At 40.6% G+C, this 17422-nt stretch overlaps 1 protein-coding gene across 1 annotated transcript; it reads left to right on the top strand.

Moving 5' to 3' along the window:
- The first annotated feature begins 332 nt into the window (after positions 1-332).
- LOC119480540 lies at positions 333-2678 on the top strand. Its single transcript, XM_037756912.1, has 2 exons — positions 333-420; positions 566-2678. Exon 2 carries the CDS (start codon positions 644-646, stop codon positions 2384-2386), a length of 1743 nt encoding a protein of 580 aa, XP_037612840.1. The 5' UTR covers positions 333-420; positions 566-643; the 3' UTR covers positions 2387-2678.
- Positions 2679-17422: the final 14744 nt, after the last annotated feature.

Consider the following 17422-nt stretch of genomic DNA (forward strand, 5'->3'; position numbering starts at 1 on the left):
TTTAGTCGTGATGGTTAAGTTTGGGTAAGGGACTAGGGAATGCATTATGTCAATGACGGTCCTCACAAAGATAGAAGTACAGGGATGTGTGTGTGTGTGTGTGTGTGTGTGTGTGTGTGTGTGTGTGTGTGTGTGTGTGTGTGCGTGTGCGTGTGCGTGTGCGTGTGTGTGTGTGTGTGTGAGTGTGTTTGTGTGTTTGGGTGACATCACAGCAGTGGTGACATCATCACTGCATCGTGACATCACTAGATGGAACACTGTGATGAATTAAAGGAGTGGTGACATCAGAAAGGAGCAGTGACATCATAAAGGAGTGACATTCAGGAGAGAGTCCCAGAATCACACAACGATAGTTGAATCTGAAGACTCGATCAGACGAAACACATCGACTGAGAGAAGCAGTTGTCTCAAGAGGAAGAGGTATGAATTTTATGAATGCATTGCTTTATATTAAACCTCCCAACAGTATATGAAGCAGTTAAAATTAGCCTCAACATTTAAATGCAGCTTACATGTTAGTTAATAATAATTAGGGCTGCAACTAACGATTATTTTCACTCATCAGACTTTCTACTGAGAGAAGCAGTGAATTTCTCTCCAAAAACCACGAAGCATCGACAAGAATTGACCGTAAATCAGCATCATGGTATCATCAAGAACTTCCCAGCCAGAAGCCATCATGCCAGAGTTCAACGTCCGTCGCGTTATTTCCAAGCTGCTCAACTCCTTCTTTAAGGGGATGACGGCGGATCAGTGGGGATTTTTGAAATCCGGCAACCCCGACGACGCCACTATGACCATGATGGGAGAGTTGCTGTTAGACATGACAGCGGCCTTGACAAAAGCTTTCCTGAAATCTCTCGGGAGCACGACCCTGGCGTCTGAGGACGACGTCCAAATCAATTTCGGCGACACAATCTCTCAGGGTTTTGCCGAAGCTCTGGGCGTCGACGTCTCGGTTCAGTGTCCGAGCTCCAAAAGCTTGACGACATTGATCTCTGAAGAGGTTTCGGAGAGCGTCCGAAGTGCCCTCTCCAGCCCCGAGGGCATAGTTCAGCGCCTCACTCCTCCCAGCAGACTCAACAACATGATTCTGCACGCCTGCAAAATGTGCCAGGCGTTCATCGGCAAGATGAAGTCAGTGTTCTCGCCCCGACCGCGCAAGCAGAGGACCATCTGCGAGGAATCAGATGTGGAACCGGAACCCTCAGACGCCAAAGACCGCCATGCGGCGACGCCTTCGTCGGACGTCGTGATTGAGATGAAAGACATCACGAATGTCACAATCATCATCAAGAAGCAGTTGAACGACATCACCGAACCTCTCTTGGTTGACGTGCCGGACTCCGAGTACACGCTGCTGCAGTCTCAAAACTCTCGGGAGATTGAAGACGTCGCGGAAGAAATCGCTCGGAGTATCGCCGAAGATGCTGTAAGACCGATTCCGTCGGCGCAGAAGAGCAAACGCTCCAAGAAAAGCATCAGAAGCAAAATTAAGAAGCTTTTGGCAAAGTGCTTTGCCAAAACGTGCATCCATCGCATCGTGGCACAGATGAGGAAAAGATTCCAGCGGGGCTCCAAAGTTCACAGCCGGGAGTCGGCAAAGTCTCTCACAAAGAAGATTAACGATCTGATGAAACAACCAGAAAACCGCGATCTTCTGGGACTCGGCGCTCCACTCATAAACATTGCCCCCGGTCGAGTCTTGGAGTTCACAAAGGTGTTAAGTGATCTCCTCTACACACATATCACACATGGGCCAGAGATCATCCCCGAGCCGGTGAGACGTGCCAACATGCGCGCCGACTTGCAGCGGAAGGTGCTCGGTTTCCTGTGTCTGGCCAGATGGTGGCAGATCTTTCAGTCCGACGACCTCGTCGACAATATGAGACACGCCATACTGGGGACTAAGCCCAGGGCCAAGAAACCTTTGGCAATCGCTGCACCGCCTGCCCCGGTATCCGTGACGAAGAGTCGTGATGACTCTGCACAGCGAGCGCGGAACGAACAAAAAAAAAACTGCGTTGAGTTGATCTTGGAGAGGCTGGTCACGCGGATTTTCAAGAAGGCAAAAGTGACCTGGACCCTTTCAAACGTCGAGGACATCATCCAGCGCCTTTTTGATCAAACCTGGGCCGAAGTCGAGGGTCTCGATTTCGATTCCAGCCCAGAAACATTGGAAAACCTCGAAAAGGCCATTTACCGGGACCTGATTAAGACGTGGGGCACTGCGACGTGGGTGCTGGTGTCCTTGAAAGGCGGTCAAACGGCAGTTGGAGAGCGTATAGCCTCCGCCGTCAAAGGTCACCTGATGGTACCACCGAGACAGAGGTCCTGCATGTGCAGGTGCTTCTCTTCTATGCTCGCCGCCATGACGAGGTGGTAAAGTGGTTTATGGGTTTTCTCCGGGAGCTCCGGTTTATCCCACATATAGTGAATAATTGGACTTATCCTATAGATAAAAAACGTCTTCAATGTGTCATTCATCTTGAAGGAAAAAATGACTTTTTCCTTCTGAATGAATACGAGGGCTTGAGCTCTCAGCGCCACCTCAGTAGTCAGTGTTGTCTACTGTTGTGGAACGCACGGGTTCGATCTGGGTGATCCAGTTCTCCCACAATCAGTGCATAATAATGAACATCTAATTAAATAAAATAAATAATAATATAAATAAATAATATGAATTCATTTCTGCTCATTTCTCTCATCATTTGTGCACGTTTGTGTGTGCATGTTTGTGTGCGTGTGTGTAGTGTTTACGTGTGTGTGTGTGTGTGTTTGTGTGTTTGAGGGAAAGCAGAATTAAGTTTTATAATGGTGTGACACTGATAATCTTTAGACAAATTCTCAAGTATGTCTGTATATCTACACACACATACATATATATGGTTCAGCATCGACTGTAACACCTGTTGGATAAGATTGTTCTCTTCTTGAGACAAGAAATGAATAAAGATTTGAACAATATGAGGTGCATACTTACTTCCTCTATGCTGATGCTTGATTTAGCACCATCAGCCACAATAGCCTAACCTCTCCCTGTAAGGTATGCTTGTGTGCTTATACTGTACTCTGTTTTTGTAATCTGTCTTGAAAAGGAGATCTCGATCTAAATGAGACTAACAGTTCAGATTTTTATAAATAACTGCAATACACTAATCACTAACTAACTAAGGTGGGAAAACCAAGATTATTTCCAATTTTTCCAGTCCAATATCAATGTCAGTTATTTAAAATAAGCACATTCATCCACAGACCTCACTGTGAAAAGGTTTCTAAGGCATCATTTCTTTAGTAGAACGTAGTTCATATGGAAACTATGTATGAATACATTGAGATATACTGTATACAAAGAAGTGTAATTCAAATAATTCTCAACCATATACCATTTAAAGCATACAACAAAATGTAATGTGTATCAACATTAATTGGAAAATGTTTCCACACAATTAGCATTCACTGTATGTTTTACCTCTTAAACCCCACTGACCCCTCAGGTACAAAACCTCTCCTACTATACACCTTTGAATTGAATTCCCCCTCGGGGATTAAGAAAGTGCCTTTCTTCTCTTATTCTTCTTCTTCTTTCTTATTTGTCTGATGTAATGCCATTTGTGTGATATCTTATACATGGGATTATATATGTGGTACACTGTCCTTCTGCTACTTCTCCCCTTTACACTCGTTTTGTTAAAATTTTAATTCAAACGTCGCCATATTAGAAACTGCTTCCCTTCTTGGTCTTTGATAGAATTTTGAAATGGTTCTATTATTTAACTGTTAAATTCAAGCTTCAAGGTGTAATATGTAATACATACCGTACGTTGCTGTGTCTTGGAATCAATTTTCAACCATCATTTATAGAGGTGGGGGAGGTGATGAGAAAGGGGGAAATACAACACTGAAGAGCTGGATTAGGATTGCTAGCAGATGAGAGTGGAGGTAGGAAGCAGCAGGTTATGGCTTTTTAACCTCATTGTTATAACACCTATATATACTGTATATATAACATTTCTTCTGCATTGAAAACACAAAAAGATGGAACCATGCACACAATTCTGAAAGCTTGAAGGTCATGTATCAAAGACAATTATTCAGTCCGCCCCTTCAGGCATCCCTCCAAAGCCACTCCCCCCTCCGGAGTGCAAGTGTAACCACCACAGATACCAGATTTTGTTTTCCTTTTTTGTCAGTGCATTTGATTTATTGATTGCTAATGGGATATATTAAGAATTACAGCAAATATAAAACAAATGTTTTTGAAGAACACTTGCGACCATAACTTTAACTTATACATGAATGTTGACCGATTTACCGGCATTTCTGCTTTAACCACATGAAACGTATATTTACGACGCCAATTTAAACACATTTACTGACTGAGGGTGTTTAATTTTTTCTTAACATTTTAAGTCCTTTCGTCTGGTGATTCATCAACATGTGCATCAGTCACAGCGAAGTGACGCCAGAAAAAGACATGATCCTGAACGTCTAGTCTAAACGCAGAGTCCAAGACCCAATTTCCACCAAAATATCAACAACTCGCTTTGTGCTGCCATTTGAATGAACCTGATTGTTAGTCTTAAAAAAATCAACTCCAACATAAAACCTGGAATCACAGTGTTCAACCCAATTGTATCCCCACCATCCCTGTGATTCTCTAACTCCTTCCAAACTTATTTTTTTTTTAATCTAAAAACAGGTTGATGCATAGCTCAGGCCCTGGAACCGTTCTGCCTCTTTGACCACCACTCTCTTTGTCTTTCCTCTTCCTCTTCCCTCAGGCAAGCCAGACAGAGCTGATGTTATGTTGCCCAGACCGGTCCTCCCCTCAGCCATTCCCTTTGCTCCAGCCTCGCTTTCTCTGCCTCTTTAAGTGCCTCTGCAGCCTCCACTTTTCTTGTGATTTTTGTAGTTATGTCTGCCTAGGACACCTCGAGGTCATCTGGAGCTGAATACAGCAGGTGTTTGCTTTCTTGAGCCACAAGAAACTCCAGGTTCCCAGAGATGAAATGCACGCATGGGTTCATTGTGAATTCACCTTTGATAGTGTACCTACGTTGACTGAGCGGCTGGACTTTGCTTTGGAGCCAGTGTACCTGCAGTATAGTTCAAGGCTGGGCACTTGCCAGTAAGAGCATCAAACACCAAGAAATGAAAAATCAAGATATATCCTGACTGTGAAGCTGCTATCTACATGCCTTCATTGAATAAACTTAATCAAAAGATGACGCAATTTCTTGCATCATTTAATTGCCATAGATTATTTTTTAAATTGCATTGCATTACAGAAGAAGTAGAAGTGGGAAAGATGATCTGAAAGTACTGAAAGTACTGTAACCTATCTGAAAAACCCTTCAAATGCATCATCAAAATGCGGGCCTACATGTAAAAAGTAGGGCTGTCAAAGTTCCAATAACGATAATAACAGGTTATCACAAATTAGTTTTAATGCCACTAATTTCTTTAACACATTAAATACAATTTTAAAGTGTAGAGTGAAGATACTGGTAACATATGCAACTACAGAAACCTAAGGAATCCATTAGTACCAACCAGCTTGTTGCAAAGGAAGCAAAATAACGCTCCAAAAACTGGCATGGCCATTTTCAAAGGGGTCCATTGACCTCTGACCTCAAGATATGTGAATGAAAATTAGTTCTGTGGGTACCCACAAATCTCCCCTGTTGGGCTTCAGTTTGCCGTGTTATGATTTGAGCATATTTTGTTATGCTAAATACGGTACCTGTGATGGTTTCTGGACAATATTTGTCATTGTTTTGTGTTGTTAATTGTTATTTACAATAATAAACACATACACGTGTTTGCATAAAGTAAGCATATTAATACAAAGAGATGTCTGTAAGTCAGCAGATAATTTTTTTTTAGGTAAATCAACTTCCCAGTATGAACACTTGAATAGCCCTTATTTAAATCATTAGGTCCTAAAAGTTGTAAAATGCACTAATAACCAAATCCAGAGTTATTTCCCTTCCTCCGTTCATGTGAATGAGACCCAGTCTGAGGCTGGAGCAAAAGCTGGAAAGCCGGGTTAAAGGAAACGCTGCTGCGCCTGCTCTATGGGCCCAAAAGATGCCGAAGTTCGCCGGATGATCCGGGTACTTAAGCACTCGGCAGTCAAGCCATTTGGGCTTCATGTGCCACTGAGCAACTCTCATACAACCCTGTATCCAGTTCTCTTTATACATCCATGATTTCAACTTGGGGGTGTATGAGGATTGACTCCCTTCCCTTTTGGAGCCAGCCCTAAGTGGCCATTCGAGGAATTGCAGTTTTTGGCACTTTTGCGTTGGCTTCATTTTTCAAAGCCGAAGGTTGCCGTTTACTCCAGCTAGCTGTCATAGAGTTTTCTCTTCTTCATTTTCTGTCTAACGCTATCACAAGTTTTTCACCACCACCAACACTTCTACCGGCTTCTCAGATATAGATGAAATGACATCTTTACCTAACTTATAGCAGTACCTGTCCCTCATCATATATGGTTTCAAGCTTGTGAATGCTCGCACAATGAGCCTCTTGAAACCCTGAGGAAACCACCTGGCTCTAGTGGAAGCAATTAAAAGCTTCAACCATGATCACTGGGACATTATTTCAGCCACTTTACACTATGAATGGTAAAGCAATTATCTTAAACTCTAAAAAAAATTGGAAGAAATTGCATTTGCTGAAGACCATGTGGTGATTCAGATGACCTACATTTATAATTACATGAGCATTCAGCCATTTCATCTCCTGGCACTGTTCTCTCTGCTGTCCTAATGGCACAAACATTCATGTTTTTTTACTGCTGCTGGAGTGAGCAGCTAATTTGATAACTGATGAGAGCTATTCAAAAAGCAGTGGATATTTTGCGGGCATTGGTAGAGGTTGGCTGTAAATTCTGAGCCGCCACAGTTTCCATTAAAATATGTCTGATGGCATCCAACAGCATCAGTATTACTTTCACAGCTAATCTGCCAAACTGATAAGGTGAGGAAGTGACTGTCGAACAGACAGAAAGCAAGAGGGATGACACTAACAGACTCTCTATTTAATCAATGATCTTTACTATCTCAAACTCCTCATTCTAACAGCTGCCGTCTTGCCGCCAACACAAATCTGATATATTTGCATAAACACCTTATCATTTAATTACAGCTGAGAGTTCTCCAATCATGCCCTGAGATTATGCTTTTGTAGAGGTCTCAGTGACTAAAATGATTAAAAGCTGTGGGACGGGAAGTAAATGGAGACTATAGATACTGTACATTATAAATGGAAGTATATTGGAAAAGACTGAAATCTGTGCATTCAGAAAACATTCCCAATGGACAAAACTGACAGTGATGGACACGTTTTTGGTTGTAATCTACAACATTCACAGTGAAGATACAGGGGTATCTGTGAAAAACAGCCATATAGGATACTGTCCCGATAATGTTTTGTGTTCACCGGATTTTTAGTCATCCCTGTGAGGTTTTATTTTAACCAATGCAGCTGTCTTCACAGCAGTATAATAGATTGCGCTTCACTCATATTTTAATTGTGCACCTGTGCAACCCTTATCTCCTAAAAATCACGTGTGTATGCTCCAAATTTGCAACAGCAAATGCATTTTTCATGTAAAGTTCGGATGGCTTTGCATATGTCTCCAGGCAACTGTCAATTGAATTGCTCTTGTCATCTCAAAGCCACTACTGCAATTCCCTCCAGGCTGGTACACCATCCGACCTCTGCAGCTCATTCAGAATGCAGAAGCCCTCCTGGTCTTTAAGCTAACGTAGAATAACGGTGTCTCGTACACTTTTTGCCCTTCAGCGCCACGGCAGGGAGCACTCCTCTTGTGTTAGGAGCCTGACAAGCATGTTTGTGTGCTCATTCTCCGGGGGGAATATCCATTAGACAGTCTACACTTTGATTGATGTCTTTTGGACCAATTGTGTTTGAGAAAAGTGGGGAAAAATATCTCCTCCACCTGCGTACGGAAGATCATTAAGCTGAACGGTATACCGTACACAGCGCATGAGATGATTTCAACAGCGATTAATGAAAATTTAAAATGTCAAAATATTTGATTGATGTAGTAAACCCAAACTTTATTGACCTTTTATTAAATTACACTGCTGTAACATCAATATCACGTGAAGGATTACGTGCAAACAGCGTCTGTGTTGACAGACTTGCTGTTGCAGTGTCAAGCAGTCAGTAGGCACCATTGATGTTTAAAATGCTCTTTTGAAAGCATTCATTCAACAAAGGGTAATATATTTAGCTACTTCTGATATCATAATAATCATTTCATACAGACTACAGTACTTTGAGAAGCATAAATTAAGTCAAAATATACATTTCCACTGCTCTAGTCATCTCCCCTCTCAAGCTGCAGTCAAGACTGGAGCTTCACCTCCGGGCGCTGTGGGCGCACCTTGCAAAACTTAGTGAAATCTCACAGGAACAAAAGGAGTGGAGGTCTCTTGCTTGGTCGCGAAATGAAATAGGGGGAACTGAAGATGACCTGCATATACATTTTATGCAGGACCTGGAAGTATTTATTCAGCGATCACAGAAAAAAAGGTCATCTGTACGGAACATAGTTAGTGGAAGGAATATAGTTAGTGTACGTTACCCAAGTTCTCCCACACTACCCTGCTGTGCCGCACCCTGCACTGGCCCATCCCACCTCCAGGGCATGGTCAAATCCAACCCGATCTCACAGGAAGGGGTATAAATAGCATGACAAAAGGACATTCTGCTTGTCACGAGGCATTTTAGGCTTTTTGCACATCATCTGTACGCCATACAACAAAACCACGGTGACTGCCGTAGTTAGGTTTAGGAAAAACATCATGGTTGGGCTTAAAATAACTATGTGACCTAAATACGGAAAATACGTCACAATGTTCACTAAAGTAACTTCAAAATTACGCAACACTTTAGGAAATGAACACCGGTCTCCTGGTTGAAAGTCCTGTGTTTGTTGGACCATGGTCTCTGGAGTCAAAGCCCTACATTTTGCACACCCACAAACCACCTTGACCATTTCAACCAACTCTCCATAACGTCCACATGGTAAAAGAACGTTGCACTCTGGGCTGAAAGAAATGTTGCCAGAGAACATAATCCATGCACATTTGCTCCAAAACATATGAGGCAAAACCATGTAGTATATAGAGATACTTTTAGGAGACGGGGGTTCAACTGTGACCCAAAGGACTCAAATCTATTTTTGATCCACTTATGTCCAAAAGTACATAATTATGTATAAGGCCGCGAGCTCAGTCAAAACACTTGTGAGTGCACAGCAGCTCTGGGAACAGGACCAGCGTCACTGACAGAGGAGCGCAGCAGAAGCAGCTGCTGTTGTACATCATATCCCACAGAATGCCAGTTGTATACATCACAGACATCACAGATGTGGAGGAATGCATCAACACATTTTCTGTATTGTCAGCCATCTGCATATCATTGAATATAAAGAGGAATATAATGATACTGGATTCCTGCCAGCTCCAACACCTGACCGTCTTTTCATGTGTGCAACTCATACAGGATTTGAGAACTCCAAATGTGATGATGCCATTTCCCCACATCTGTGATGCTGACTTGGCAGGCCTATATCTTTTTAAGATCCAACGGTAAGGACGCTGTCGTGTCACACAGCCTGATGTTTATGGAGGAGTAATGTGTCATAGATGATATGACAAACCGTATGTGCATATTTTTTAAAAAAGGGCAAAAGAAATGTGTTATTTATGAGTCTGCAAGAAAACATTTGTATGATGTATCATTGATGTCCTATGAAGCCAATATAATCCATCCCACTGGTTATGAAAATTCCAACAATATTGCACCATTTATAATAACGGAAACTTGGGGAAGCAGTGATAAATAAAGCATGAGTGCATATCTTTTAATCCATTTTAATGGTGTTAATCGCTTATGTCCTACAACCAAATGAGTCGGAGGGGAAACAATTGAATCAATAATGATCTATCTTATCAATAATGGTATATTAAACTGTGCAGAGTAATGGAGCTGCATGGGTCTTACTCTTCAATGACAATAATACAATTGCACTAATGAAAATAATTTCTTTCCCGAAACAAAATGTCAATCCCACAGTAAGAACACTGAGAAACCCAAACCTGATATTCATGATTTTCAAATATTAGAGTAATATCAACATCATTTATCAGAATTTTTGCATTTTGAATCCCAAAATCTATATATAATTATACTAATAATAATAATTATGATGATAATAATAATAATAATGATATTAAAAATAATAATAATATAAAATTTATAATTTTTTCTTTAGATTAAATCAGTGTTCCGAACTGTATGTTCCCAAATATTAAGAAGTTACAAAAGAGCTCTGCAGAGTGCCTCAAAGTCATTAAAAAACTCAATATGATTATAATAAAATTTTCACCTGTATTTTGCATTATATTAAATTGTTAATATTCAATTTAGTATAGTACAGCATTATAAAATAGGCTAGTATATAGTATAACATAGTGTATGATATAACATAACATAATATATAGTATAGTACAGCAATATAACCTAAAATATGGCCTAGTATAAGATAGTGTAAGATATAACAAAATATATATGTCGTATAGTATGGCAATAGGTGAGTGTCTCCAGTGAACCAGACACTGTGGACGTCCCCCTTACATTACTGTAGCAGTGAGATTTGGGTGTCATTGTTAACTTTAGGTGAATGGTAAATGGACTTGCATTTATATAGCACTTTTCTAGTCTTCCAACCACTCAAAGCGCTTTACACTACATGATTCATACACTGATGGCAGAGGCTGCCATGCAAGGCTGCCAATTTGCCCATCAAGATCGAATCTAAATACTAATTGACAGGGAGAAATTTTGGGTTAAGTGTCTTGTTCAAGGACACTTGACCTGACATGTGGCCGGAGGAACCGGGGATCGAACCGCCAACTTTCCGATTGGTGGACGACCTGCTCTACCTCTGAGCCACAGCGACTGAGGGCTAAAATGGCAGGAGCTTTCATCTATTCACGACTGTGACAACTCTGGGTGCCAGCTTTCACTTTGACAGATTTTTTGTGCCATCTGACCAGGGATTCGAACCAGCAACCTTTTGGCTACTAGTCCGCTTCTCTAACCTACCTACCGCCCAAGTCACCCACCTGTTGTATGTCTACCATCACACCCTCATAGCAGACTAGAACCGGCCCTGCCTGTCGCCCCCATCCTGAGTGGAAATATAAACTGCGTTCAGTTTGACTGTGTGGCTCAAGATTGCAAACTATAAATCAGCCAGCAGATTAGTTCAGTCGTCCTTGGTTCTTAACAAAGGAACCTTAGCCTTGGTATGGTCACAGTGACTTGTGATTTATGTAAAGCTGTAATCCATAACTTATTTTATGTTCACAACACAGCCTAGATGATGGAGCGTCTAGTCACATTTGTATGTTTCATTTAGCGCCAACGTTTTCACGGTTCCTTTGAAAACCAAGAACCATACTTGATCACAGAGAAAGTGCTAGAAATATCTACACAGAATATCAATTGGCTTAGACAGAGGTTAGACAGCAAATATTTGGCACTGCACTGAATCTCCCCCCCTCCAGGAAAATCAAGCAGATCATTGTCTCCCGTTGTTTGACGGTTTTACACCAGGAAGTCAATGCTGAGAGCTGTAATCTAAACTGTTGACCATTTAGTTTGGGGAATTATCCCAGTTGGCATCACTGAAGAATTATATCTACAGCGAAAACCCCAGATATCTCTCACTCTCATCAATGCCGACTGTGCATTCAATCATAAGCAGGCGTCCATTCCACTCACGGCACAAAGCAATTACAAATGGCTGCGAGTGAATTGAAACAGGGAAGAGCTGTAGTGGCGGCTTTTGCAAATGGATTCACTTTTTAAGCTCAAATTAATGGACCCCCTGGCTCGATAGAAATTATATTTCACAATGTATTTTCATAATAACCTCCCGTGAGCTGAATCCAGAAACATCTTATTTGGCAAACATTGTTGGTAGCTCATAGGCCTTTCAGACCAGAGGGATAATACGAAAGAAGGTAAGGATCTGAATTCCTAAAGTACTACAATTAGACTGACAAGTAGGGTGGAGAGAGTACAGAAATATCCCAAAACAAAGCAGGATTGGTTAGGAGTTATTCATTGTTGATTAAAATTGGACAAATTTCAGTAAAAGAAGTTGTGTAACAGAAACAAAACTTTTGAAAAGTGTTGGGGCAAAAGTTTTTGCTTTTTGTTGGATGGTATCACCAGTTAAATATTTTTGTTGTGTACTTGTGAACTTCGACAAATGATTCACTCTGCAGACAAGATAACTAAATGCTATAAAAATTGGCCTGAATATTAATCCATTGGCCATTCCTTCACTACCACTAAAATCTTTACTGCATAGGCCGATTGTGCCACATTAACATTGTCCAGAGGAAAAAAATCTTCTGTAAGCTGATGACAAATGGTAATATATATTAGTAAAGTCATCAGTGCTGATGATCCCCATTTTTACTAAATGTATCTGTAATCTGATCACATCGTTTTTTCTGTAACTGAAACAGAATTTTTGTATCCTAATTACGTACTGCCATTCCATGTATTCCGTTGCTCCAACACCTTCTCAACCAAAGTCATCATACCGCCCCTTCCTTGGCGTCACGCCCCTTCCTTGGCGTCACTTTATTTTCGGCATCAAAACCACTATAGTTAGGTTTAGGAAATAACTACATGGTTTGGCTTAAAACTACTACGTTTGTACAGTGACACTGAACGTTGTGAACACGGGGCCTGAACGAACAGCTAACTACGTCACCGCACTCCACTCGCACTTCCTTTGAGCATTTACTGTTGCCTCAGATGGGTTTACATTACATTATAGTTAATGGAACGCCCGGTGCGTTTCATACCAGCACTAAAGGGTCCCTTGTGCAGCGGTACCAAACACCGACAGCTGTGACAAAGCCTTGCTTTTTAATGCCCTGGAAATGAGAACGGGCTGGTTACTCCCCAAGCCTGGGCATAACCAACCAAGTTTTGCAATGTTGATGACCAGCAGCACCACAACCTTGGAAAGAGACTACAACAGAATGAATACACAGTACAGTGCATAATATGAACAGAGGCATGCTATTTTATGTTTCTTTATTTGAACAGGGACAATGCACAAAGAGCATTAACCTTGTATAAAAAAAAGGAGAGATGTAATGTACCAGGGTTTAGGAAATTACTATTTTCTACCCTTAGTCCCTGGACAGTTAGGTAGAATAAGGAAGGTAGGAAAGGATGTAGCCGAGAAGAGAAGAGTACAGCTTCTCTGAACCTGCTCGTCTCTGGGGAAGAGCAGACATGTAAAGTAATATAACAATATTAATATACGGCAGGCCAGATATTAATATACACGCACCCCAAATATTTAAGTACAGAAGTACAAATATGAATACAATGTACCTTAAATATTAATATATAACAGCCAAAATATTAGTATACAGAACCCAGATATGCTTTAAAGGGCAGACAAGACAGAAGACACTGAAATACTTGTCTGTACATATGTAATGATGTGACATTTTTTAGAGAACACAATATCTGTAGAATAGGCCATAACTACAGTAACTTGTGGTACATTAAAACATGTTTTAATATACTAAAAGCTTAACCTAATGCAACCTTCTATCACTTTTTATTAAAAAGTGATAGAAGGTTACATTACATGTGTGTACATATACAGTATGTACACAATAGTACACTGAGAAGGAAACGTATTGGTTGTTTTGTTTAATAACAAATGAGTTTACAAGAGAAAGAATATTATTTTGGTTTCAGAAAACAATAACCCGAAATAGAGACGGTGATCATTTTTAGATTTGGTCCATTAAAGGGATAGTTTGGGTGTTTGAAGTTGGGTTCTATGAAGTACTTATCCATAGTCACTGTATAACCTAGAGATGATGGTCAGCACGCCCCCAGTTTGGAGAAGCAGATAGGAGTTGTGACGGGGCCACAGTGTGTGTAAGTGTAAGCTATATTTAGAATATTTTCACCGCTTTATCTTGCAGTCAGACCCTTTCCGACGGGTAACCAAACTGAAAGTGAAACTTCTCTCTTCAAAGCCACCAGACTCCGTTGACAAAAACAGCATAATTAAGTTTGACTTTCACTTCAGTTCCCCATCGGAAAATATTCCAAATATAGCGTACACTTAAACTGATATTGAGTCTTTTAGGTGGGCCTATTTTTTAGGTGTTTAAAATATGTTTTTCGCATCAAAACCATTTTAGTTACCCTTGGAATAACTTTAGGTTTAGGCAACAAAACCACTGTTAGGTTTACGAAAGAACAGCATGGTTGGCCTTACAACTACTATGTTTGTAAAGTGAAAATGAAACAGAACGTTGTGAAAACAGGACATGAACGAAGAGCTGATTGTAACGTGAAAATGAAACTTAACACACATAAGTTGTATTTGTTGGACCCATCCACCTCCCCTTCCCCCCGCCCGGTTTGTCCCAAACTATCCCTTTAACTCTAATATTCTAGAAGTACTGCACTGTATTTTAAGTATTTACTTAACGTCACAAAAGTAGCTAGCATGTGTATGTTTCTCTCTCCCTGATGCATTATTTTTGGTTATCCTTTGAAATGTTAAGCTCCAAACGTGAAGCTGTGGGTATATGTGACAATTCAATGTATAAAAAAAGTGTCCTTTTGACACATTAAATAATTAAATAAATGAAAAATAAATTTAGTCGATGGGAGCATATAAACAGTGTGGTTAAGAAGCCCGGTCTCACCAGAAGTCAATGACATGGCAATTTGAAATTAATTTATTTGTGAAACACTGCTTATGGTCGGTGGGAGGGGAAGTGGATGGGTCCAACAAACATAGGACTTTCAACCAGGAGACCAGTGTTCTTGAGTTAATTTGAAGTTACGTTAGTGACTTGTGTTACGTTGTTTACATATGTATTTTACTTAGTTTACGTACTTATTCTAAGTGGTGTTGCTGCCGAAACATAACCACAAGCATTCACGGTAAAGATGTGGCGTGAAATGACACACAGAAAGCTTCAAATGCATTATCATGAGACGCAGAATGTCATTAAAATGTCGTGCTATTTATACGTCTTCCCATGAGTTCAGGTTGGGTTAAGTGTTCCTTTGATAAAAACATAAAACAAAAACCTACGAAGTGATAGATCCAGCTCCAGGAGCCACAATATGTCAAGTTGTTTCCCTTGATATCACTTTTCCAGACATGTCAGAGAAGTCAACAGAGGCTTTCTTTAATCATCTCACCGTGAAGGAAACACCTCAAAGTTCACATTCACGTTGAGATTGATCTTGGCATTCATCTGGCAGAACAGCACAATACAGAGTGCACCTGCAGTTTCACCTTGATCTTCTGGATTATTATCAAACTTCAACAGCTCGCTCTCTATTCCATTCTTATTTGTAGAAACATGTAATGACTCACTAGCAGCAGGGTCGAAGGATCAGTCAGTTGGTCTGTCTGGGCTTACAAAACTTTTGATCTCTGGGTCAGAAAATAAACTTAAAAAATTCAGTTTTCAGGCTTCATCTTTTTTCTTTATCAAAAATAATCAGCATGGTTGGGGACAATAAAAAGTCATAATAATGACAGGAAATGTAAAGTAAGACCAGGGCAAAGTATTCACTCTATGTCTGGTTCTACCACATAAACCTCAATATTTTATAATAATCTTTTTTCTGACTTAAGTTGACAATTATACCGTGTCATTTTGTCTTTGATCAGCTAAAAGCCTATTCGCATTTGTTAGTCTGACTCGCTGACTGTGGATATAATGCGGGCTTTATGCTTGCCGCATCCGCGAGGGTTGCAAGTGTCTGTACGTCCAAAGTGACGTCACACCATCAGACACGGCTCTTCGCTGGTGTTCCGTGCGGTGGGTTTTTGCCTGTCCATGCACATCCAACATTTTCTAAATAGGCAGATGCAGATGGGCAGAGAAAATTGAGGACTTTAAGGAGCTTTGATTGTTGATTTGCCACAAGGAGAAACACGCACAGATTGTAAACGATCCAAACGTTTCCTCGTCAGCTCATGTCAGTGCGACCGTTCTTGTGGAAAGTATAACTGAGGATTAGAAGTAGTTTGTTGCCTAAGCTTAACCAAGTAAATCTTTTCCTAAACCTAACTAAGTAGTTTGTTGCCTAAGCCTAACCAAGTCGATTTTTTCCAAAGCCTAACTGAGTAGTTTTGATGCCTAAACCTAACCAAGTCGATATTTTCCTAAACCTAAGTAAGAAGTTTGTTGCCTAAGCCTAACCAAGTTGATCTTTTCCTAAAGCTAACTAATTAGTTTTATTTTGAAAAGACAGGCGGGAATTGACACGTGTCACGTACTGCTGGAAAACGCACAAAAATACGTTGTTGAAATTCGTGCTGTGCGTCATGAAAAAAAACAGAAATTGTTGTCTATAGTCAAATAATTTAAATTATTATATAAACTGCCGTGAGACTGCGTTGTTTAATGGTTACAGGATGCATCAATAGCAGGCTTGAATAAATAATTCAACCATGGAAACTGTCAGATTCCTCAACAGCTTCACAACTTCAATCGAACTTCCCTCCTCTCTTCAGACGGCGCACCTTTGATTGACACTTAAAGGATCCCTCCCCGCATTATTACAGACCCTAATATTCTGTTTCAAGAGAAATTGTGTCTAATTAGCAAAGTGAGAAGTTCTCATGGGGCACTAGGAGGTTCCTCCACCATCCAGGTTTGACATGGTAGAATAAACGCTTTGAAGATTACACAGGGAGGTGTTTCCAATATTGAAACACCAACTCATGCTGTTCAGAGAACTGGGGCTATGCAAATAACGGTAAGCTACAAGGGCGTTGCATGCACTTTCATCAACACATGAACTGATTTTGTGATATGTAGGTTACACAGCAACTTGTAAGAGTGAATGAAACGATGTCAGGGTCAAGAACTTTCTTTACTCTCACATATTTTAAATACTTAACACTAAGCTTTTAATGGCTTCCACTCTAGAAGAAAGTTCCTCCGAGTGCTCGGAAAGGGCATCCTGCATGTACTAATTTTGTGTCTAAATCCAAAAAGGGGATGCAATTGAGGGCAGCGCTCGGTGAAACGATGCATTCGAGGGTGACATCGTAACCTCATGTGGATCTCAGCTTTAGCAACTCAAAGGAAAATAAAGTCAACCGTTGAATATTCCTCAGGCAATATGCAGCATTCTGGAGTGAAGAGTGAAAGCATGCTTGGAATCCCATCGACAGTATTAACAATAAGTGAAAGTGAAGTGAAAAAGATCAGCACAATGCATAATCTAAACTATCTGAATAGAGCTGATTCTTGAGGTCTTGGCGAGAAACCAAACTGCA

This window comes from Sebastes umbrosus, chromosome 21 (genome assembly GCF_015220745.1).
Source record: "Sebastes umbrosus isolate fSebUmb1 chromosome 21, fSebUmb1.pri, whole genome shotgun sequence".
In the NCBI taxonomy this organism is placed as follows: Eukaryota; Metazoa; Chordata; class Actinopteri; order Perciformes; family Sebastidae; genus Sebastes; species Sebastes umbrosus.

Coding starts and splice junctions, on each gene's coding strand:
- LOC119480540 (XM_037756912.1), top strand. CDS start 644: ATGGTATCATCAAGAACTTCCCAGCCAGAAGCCATCATGCCAGAGTTC.